General features: G+C 40.1%; 1 protein-coding gene across 1 annotated transcript in view; it reads right to left on the reverse strand.

Annotated features, from left to right (window-relative positions):
- Window positions 1-4,385, reverse strand: part of LOC308285134 (protein NLRC3-like) — a gene marked incomplete at its 3' end in the record, with an annotated part of 31,014 nt that extends 26,629 nt beyond the window's left edge. Inside the window, exons 1-3 of the mRNA XM_080725851.1 lie at window positions 4,294-4,385; window positions 3,360-3,473; window positions 2,127-2,240 (exon numbers count right to left, since the gene is read on the reverse strand). Coding sequence (XP_080581977.1) covers window positions 2,127-2,240; window positions 3,360-3,473; window positions 4,294-4,331 — 266 coding nt within the window. The 5' untranslated portion in view covers window positions 4,332-4,385. The remainder of the gene's footprint in view (window positions 1-2,126; window positions 2,241-3,359; window positions 3,474-4,293) is intronic.
- Between the last annotated feature and the right edge of the window lie 4,744 nt (window positions 4,386-9,129).

Genomic DNA, 9,129 nt, shown 5'->3' on the forward strand with positions numbered 1-9,129 from the left:
ATCCACGCTTTTGTTTTCTCTCGGCTTGATTACTGCAACGCACTTCTCTCTGGTCTGCCAAAGAAAACAACTGACAGATTACAACTTGTTCAAAATGCAGCAGCCAGAGTTTTAACAAAAACTAAGATAAGAGAACATATTACTCCAGTTTTAGCGTCGCTACACTGGCTCCCGGTTGTTTTTAGGATTGATTTTAAAATTCTTTTACTTGTTTATAAAGCTCTAAATGGTCTGGCACCTTCGTACCTCTATAACTGCCTGCATAGATATGTTCCAACCCGCCCACTCAGGTCCTCTAGTGCAGACCTACTTGAGGTGCCAACAATGACATATAAAAAATATGGTGAAGCAGCTTTCTGCTTCTATGGACCGACAGCTTGGAATAAACTACCACTACACCTAAGACAGGCAGCCTCGGTGGATAGCTTTAAAGCACAGCTCAAGACCTATTTCTTTACTCTTGCTTTTAGCTAAATTTTTTAATCCCTATGCTGCTATTGACGTCCGCACGGCTCTGAAATTGTTCTATGCTTTTATTTTTTCTTGCTTTATTGTAATCATTTTACTTATCTCTTTTTTATGTATTTTTTATTTCTATTTTACTTTTTCTCTGTTAAGCACGTGTGCTTCATTTTATGCTCTGTAAAGCACTTTGAGCTGCATTTCATGTCATGAAAGGTGCTATACAAATAAAGTTTTATTATTATTATTATTATTATTATAAGTATTAGCGTGAGATCACTTCATCATGTTATGTAAGGCATAACATCTCGCTCAGCGGTGATTATGGAGTGATAGGAGACCGACAGGTTGATATGCCACCGACGCAATAGCGGAGGTGACATATGTTATCCCGCTTATTACCCGGCTACTCAATAAAAGTAATAATTTGACTCAAAACTAAAAACAAAACAAAGTATTTCCTTGTTTACAGACGGCTGAATGTGCGTCCCTCCCAGCGCAACACGGTCGCCTTGGAAAACAAGGAAGTGCTGATCAAATAGAATCCATTTTCTGATACTGTGTCGACTATTTCTCGCCTCAAATGTTTTGAAAAACATTCTTGAGAGCAACATTTAGTTGTAAATGCTGCTGTGTGTTTGTTTACATGGCTGACATGTTGGATACGGTACTAAATTCACACAGTGCAGCCTGAGTGCAGCAGGTGTTCTGAGCCATTGATGAGGCAGCGGTCCGTTATAGAGCGGAGCGGTCATTATACTCCTATAATTCACAGCTGATTTCAGTGCTTGACCAATCAGAATCAAGCATTTAACTAAGCCGGGTAATAAAGTGTTATATGTTCTATGGGAGAATTAAGATACTTTGGATTGACATACTGTGTGTGGAGGATTTGATTCTATTTGTTTTCTCAATTAGATTTCTTTTCACTTTTTTCAACTTTTATTACTTGGGATGGTAAAAAGATGAGGCAGACAAATAAAATGTATTTTGACAAGTAATAAAAGTTGAAAAAAGTGAAAAGAAAGCACTTTAATCTGATGGAGAAAACAACTAGAATCAATGCTCTGTGGATGAACAGGAAGTAGTGGTAGGGTGTGACTCAAAGGGATCTGGCGCCCTCTATCTTGCAACTACGTTGTGCAAAAGGAGAATATTCCAGATAGACAGAATCAGAATCACAAAATGAACACAACGTAATCGACTTTTGCTATTTTTATTTTTTTGTTCGAAAAAAAGAAACTTCATAATATCATCATTAATCGTTTCGTGACAATCTTTTTGCTCAATGAGGTTTGTTCTTATAGATGGACATTCTGTGTGTTTCCTTAATTTTTAGAACACTCATGTAGTGTGTTAGAAGACCATTGTCTAAACCTCCAAAATAGGACCGTTATTTTTAGCTTGTGGCCCTTGGACTTTTTGTATTTTGCCGAGTGGTCCCTGAGCCTTCTTAAGTTGAGTAGCCCTGTGTTATAGTGTTATATGTTGTACATGTAGTGATGCGTGGAAGCGGGGATTGAACCCGGGGCTTCCACTCGCCAGACCAACACACAAACCGTCGTGCCAAGAGGGCTGAGCCCAATTAGCAGGGCTGTTGTACAGTGGGCAGGTTCATGTCTGTACTAACTGTGGGGGCTTCACATATAGGAGGATTGACATACTGTGTGTGTGGAGGTCCAGGTTCATTACTGAAGACAGGACCATGATCCATAGACGTGTCACTCTTCATAGACACACAGCTGGGTGTTGGAGACTCTGCTCTGTGGTCAACACTTCTGGAATCATACAAAATACACCACAATTATCATGTGGATGAAAATGTTTCCTTTGTGTTTATTGTTACAGTATGTTCCATTATGAAGGATCTCACACACTGAGTCTGTATGCTCTGTATCAATTTATTGTATTATTCATCTTCCCCCAAAACATCTTTATGCACACAAACCTTATACAGCCAGTCTGAGCTGTTTTACTGTATTCATTTACCCAAAACTAAACTAAATGAAGCAGTAGGGACAATGCAGCAAGGATAAGTAAATATGATGGCAGCTTAAAAAAAAAACGCCTTTATCCGCCCGTATCCGAAGGAAAATGGGTGATTTTGTGGTGGTGATTATTTTTTTCACCCGTTGGTGTAGAACGTAGAACATTTTGTGTATAAAATGATGTGGTTCATCCCCCCTCAGTAAAATCTGACAAATCCGACTTGATCACTATACTATGGAAATAATGTGCACTGATTTGTGTGATGTTTGGAAAGAAATTGTAGGGGTAATATTAAAAAAATAGGTTTTTCAAAGTTCGTCCTTCTGGTGGTGCTTTTAGTGGTTTGTTTTGGTATCATTTGTTCCTCAACGTAGAATGATTGTGCGTACAAAGTTTCCCAACAATTAGACGCTGTGTTCATGATTTGTGGCGTTTAGTTCAAAACGGGCCACTCATGCAAACTTTAATCAATCTTAGCCAATCAGGATGGAAAATGACTAATTAAACAGATCTGTCTTAATCACATGACTATCTAATTTGTACTGGTTTGCAATTTGAAATTTGTATAAAATCTGAAGGAGTGATATAAAAAAAGTGTTTTACATAAGTCGGCCTCCTGGTGGCGCTATAAAGGCAAAAGTGGAAAATGCAGAGCAAAGGTTTTTCCTTGGCCTCTAGGGAGTGCATATACAATGTTTCACGCAGATCGGTGCAGTTAAAAACCGGCCTGTTATAGCGCCACCATCAGGCTCATATGAAAATATTCAAGTGGCATTTCTTCCTCTGCCTAGTGGGAATGTGAGATTATTTTATTTATTTATTTTACCAATTTATTTCAGTGACCAATCTCGCACAGACACGAACGCATACACAGTTTAATTGGCATTCCAAGATTCCAGTGATCTTACCTTGTGTGTGGAGGTCCAGGTTCATTACTGAAGTTTATAACGTGTCCTTTAGAGCGGTCACTCTTCATAGACACACAGCTGGGTGTTGGAGACTCTGCTCTGTGGTCAACACTTCTGCAATCATAGAAAATACACCACAATTATCATGTGGATGAAAATTTTACTTTATTTTTATTTTTTTTGTTTATTGTTATGTTCCATTAGAAGTATATCTTGCACACTGAGTCTGTATTTTCTGTATCAATTTGTTGTATAATTCATAATATATAGACCTATAGATATATAATCCCCAAAATATAATTATGGACAGAAACCTTATACCATTTGATTAGTTTTACTGTATTCATAATCATATCCTCAAAACAAAACTAAATGAAGCAGGGATGAGTTTATGGTCAGGTAGGTTATTTTGGGCCAGCAATGATCAGAATTCTCCAATCAGGATGGAATATGAAAAGTCTGACAAATCCGTCTTGATCACTTAAATATGGAAATAATGTGTACTGATTGATGTGTGATGTTTGGAAAGAAATTGTAGGAGTAATATATATTAAAAAAAAAAGGTTTTGTGTGTATCTGTGAACAGCCCAACACCACCCTAGATTATCTGATCACTGACAGACAGAAGGACAGACAGACAGAAGGACAGACAGACAGACAGACAGACGGACAGGGTGTAAAACGTATTCGGGACCATGCTGCCTTTCGGCCTGGTGGAGACAATTAGAGCAAGGAGAGTTTCAACTGCTGATCAAGGAGATTCAGAATTATCCTGATCATTTAATTCATTTATTTTACCAATTTATTTCAGTGACCAATCACACACGCACACGCACACGCACACACACACACACACACACACACACACACACACACACACACACACACACACACACACACACACACTTCAATTGGCATTCCAAAGTGATCTTACTTTGTGTGTGGAGGTCCAGGTTCATTACTGAAGTTCATAGGGAGTCCTTTAGAGCGATCACTCTTCATAGACACACAGCTGGGTGTTGGAGACTCTGCTCTGTGGTCAACAGACATAAATAAACATTAATAAAACCATCAAAACCTGTTCATAGTTCAAAACAAAAGTAGCCCATTAACTCATTTACTGCCTATGACTAGTATGACGACTTATATAAATGCGTCCGTTCCGCCTATGACTAGCTGTCAATATGCTGTAATCGCTAATTAAAGTATGATCGCCGATCCGACATTATTTTTTCCTCTATAGAGCCGCACTATCCACAGAAACCGGAGACGGACAGACGGAGACGAGATGTGCCGTTTCTCATGCTAAACTGCGACCTTCGGTAGCAATAAATGCAACACATTATAATACAGTAGAAATTATAATTCTAGATTTATAGTAGGACAGCTCAAAGAACTCCTTGTATGGACATGGTCTCATAGATATGACAGACAGACAGACAGACCGACCTCAGGATGTCTTTAGAGGCAGGGTCCAACTCCTCTCTCTCCACCGAGCCACTCATGGTAGAGCAGAGACCTTCACACACACACACACACACACACACACACACACACACACACACACACACACACACACACACACACACACACACACACACACACACACACACACACACACACACACACACACACACACACACACACACACACACACAGGGTGATTTTAGGACAATATTCCTTACATTGTTGTGGATCCATGTCACATTAAACACTGACTGTAGGTGAATAACTTCATGATTCCAGTTACTAAAACCACTGTTGTAATGAAGAGAATATGATTTAAAACATATTGTACCTCATTGATTCAACATACTATAGTATATCCACTGTTGTAATGAAGAGAATATGATTTAAAACATATTGTACCTCATTGATTCAACATACTATAGTATATCCACTGTAATGTAGAGAATCTGATTTAAAACTGTGTAGCTTATTGTATAAAAACAGCAAAGGGATTGTAATTCTATACTGGGTTTATTTTAAATCCAGTGTGTATTAATTAATAATAGTGAATTAAATATGTGATGGAGTCAAAGCTAACCAAGTGCTCAGTCTACCTCTGACACAATAACTTTAACATGTAGTTGCACAGTTTGTCCAAAAGGTGGTGCACATGGACCACATTAAGGAGGACAGAAGGCCTACAGTAACACAGTAAGACATTTATGAAGTACAGTTGAAACATGGACTGTGGTTGAAGCTGCTTGTGTGAAATGGAGGGTTTTCAGACCTGGGGAGGCGAGGCTGTTTTGTTCACTTTGTGAAACAAATGTTTGATCTTTTCAAACTCAGATCAACGTTTCCTTTTAGCACGAAAACACCTGACAGGCCAGTCCAGACATGTCATCAAACATGTTGTAGCGTTGATGTGTGAAATATGTCTGTTTAGCCTCTACAATGACTTCATGTTGATGTGTGAAATATGTCTGTTTAGCCTCTACAATGACTTCATGTTGATGCATGCGCGCAGGGGGTAGGGGGGGACGGGGGGGATTAACACCTCCACTTTTTTTGGGTGGGGGGGATATCCCCTCCAGTGTTCAGGTCCAAGAAAAAGCCGCAAATATGATCGATTATACTGTACACACTGAGTAGTTCTCATTTCAAGGCGTATTACTGCCCTCTAGAGGCATTGGCGGCCTTAACTATGTTTCATTGGTTTCAATTGAAACGGGCCTCGGCCGTCAGGGGGGCCTCCGACTGCCCGTCAGTCTAAGTCCAAATGATGGTCAATGCAAATGATCGTCCATCGAAAACCCCCTCTCACATTTGGGCCCCCTTTAACGTGCTAGTTCTGCCTATGTCCTGTTGCCAGGGGGGACTCCGACTGCCAGTAAATCTCAGTCCAAATAAATGACGCTCAATGCGAATGACCCTCCATCGGAAGCCCCCCTCAATGGGCCCCCCTCTATCACGCTGTCGCTGTGCCTGTGACGCTGCAGTGCACACCGATCGGCTTGACTTTGTAATACGAGCTAGGCGCGCGGTTTAGTTGTTGGATGGACTATCAAAACAAGTTGTTATTAGTTAGAATACATCACAGAGCCTTTCAAACGAGAGGGCACTTGTGAGTAAAGTTGGCAAGATTGTTGAACCACTAATTAACAACAATGCACGCTCATTTTAAGATGGCAACAACAAACATGGACGTAACACTGGTCTGTCTGTCGCATCCTATGGTCGTATCCAGTCAGATGAAACACGGTGTTAATCATGTCAAGGTAACGTTAAAACGTTACCTTGAATGGAATATATATCTGAGGACGTGAGGAGCAATTATGTTGTCAACTTCCCCAAAAGGCTGTCCTGTCCTATCAAACCAGACGCTGGGACAGCATCCACTGCTTGTATCCACAATATAACTTGTGAGTATCCTAATTTATTACTTAACATGTCACGCCAATGCGCAAATGGTAATGTGGGTAGTGGGTACAGTAATTAATGTACAGTATTTGTGCAAGTTGGCCCCACAATAGACCTTTTGTCAGCCTTCTGATTGGTCCCTGAGACTCCCTGACTGGCCAACCAGAAAAAACATTCACTTTTTGCTATCGGGGGTGGAGTTTGTGCAGTGGAGAATGTTGCTTCAGCCTTTCAAAAACTGTCCGCAGTGCGGAGCACGGCAATCGCCTGGTACGGCCGCGGCAGTAGGGGGCGATCTCGCTCATCATAATGAATAAGCTTCAACAAACTAGTTCACATGGACCTTATCAATGGTCTAACTAGTTACGATTGGGTACATATATTTTAAATGGGCAGAATTACGTGTATGTGAGGAGAACAGATTATAGTTCTCCTCTTCCTACCCAAGATTCAATGCGCTTTCTATTGCTATTTCTATTCTCTCTCTGATCCAGAGGATTAAACTAATTAAAACATATATTTTCGGGGGGAAACTACTGTTTTGCTATGTAATTACTGTACCCTTTTCTTCCCTTTTTATTAATATCACGTAGATGTGTTTTTTTTGGTACTTTATATAGCTGTAATGAGGCTATGAACCAAAAAAAAAATCCCATCCACTTCCACTATAAAAGAATCTGCAATAGTGATTCTGTCCCACTGGGATTAAACACATTAAAACATATAATTTCCGGAAAACCCCCTGTTTTGCAATGTAACTACTGTACCTTTGTCTTCCCTTTTTATTAATATCACCTAGATGTTTTTCCTTTGGTACTTTATATAGCTGTAATGAGGCTATGAAAACATAAAAAAATCCCATTCACTGCCACTATAAAAACAATCTGCCCAGGGAAAATGTCCCATCATAGTAACAGGGCAGAATGGGGCGGGATTTGCAAACTAGTCTATTGTGGATAGCCTATGCATTATGTTCAAACAGTTCAATCCAAAACATAATGCTTATGGTTGTGTTAGGCTGCTTTTATACGGACCTGGTTGTCATTAATGCATACAGATATCTATGAAAGGTCTTTTTATTAGATGTCTGGTAGATTTTAATCGTGCCATGTCACGCTGACCGGCAGTTTAAAATACGGTTACACCCCGCCATTCCGAAACACCGCTATTCCGAACGTTGACTTCTAACCCTAACCCTACCCCTAACCCTAACCCTAACCCTAACCCTTACCCTAACCCTAACCCTAACTAACCCTAACCCTACCCCTAACCCTACCCCTAACCCTAACCCTAACCCTAAACCTAACCCTAACCCTGCTTCGGTATAGCGGTGTTTCGGAATGGCGGACTGTTGCCTTAAAATACTAGTGTGATCTCTGGTAATACAGTATATTTTTAGGGAAAAAAAAAAAAAAAAAATTCCGGGGGGGAAAATGATTTATGAAACTTTATGACCAGGCGAATTCTGACAACAACAACAACAACAACAACAACAAAAAGACAGCAGCCGACATGTGTCTTTTAGGGTTGCCAACTCCCAGAGACTCAAATAAGGGACACCTTATTTGTGTTTTGAGGGGGGTCAAAACCCCTGAAATGCATAGAAAACTGCATTTTGGCACAGACACTCAGACAGACTATGGTATAACACACAATACATTACAAACACAACAGGTCTTACATCTGCATCAGGCTACATCTGCATCAGGTTACACTTACTCATACATGCCATAATCATAAGGAAATTAAATGCTTCAACCATACACCAGATATATCTAGCCAATAATAAACCCATGTTGTGTGTTGTGAGCTTGTAGATCTGCTATTTTCACTAGTTTGGGTATGTCTTATTTCTCTTTTGGGTCTTGGGCTAAAATGTTTTGGAACCACAATGTTTTGGTCATCAATATACTGCTACAGAGAAAGGGGGGAACAAGTAATCTGCTTGGAACTCTTCAACGTCGTCAAGATTCTCAAGAACCCATAAATAGTATTATAGCATTTTCCCCCATACAGACTAGGCTACAGAGTACAGACACACACATCATTAATTTAATAGAGTACGAGAATGGTTCCTTAATCACATTTCTTTTTGATCATGTATTTGCTTTTGCAGAATTTCTATTTAAAGCGTGGGGTAGGAGGAGAAGGGTGACTTACAGTTGAAGTTAAATGTTGACTTTTGTGTTATGTGCAGGCCATATGGAGATGTAGTGTATCGCAGGGGTGGGTGCACCCCTCTCATCTCTGCAGGCGTTTGAGTGTTTGCAGGGATGGGAGGGGTGTACTCACTCCTGTGAGGCACTTCAGTAAGGTACTCACTTCTGTGAGATACTGTATTTGTATTAAAGGAGTAGTTCACCCCCAAAATGATTTTTTTCTATTGATTAGTCACGCCATG

Source organism: Nannobrachium achirus (assembly GCF_963921795.1).
Source record: "Nannobrachium achirus genome assembly, chromosome: 5".
In the NCBI taxonomy this organism is placed as follows: Eukaryota; Metazoa; Chordata; class Actinopteri; order Myctophiformes; family Myctophidae; genus Nannobrachium; species Nannobrachium achirus.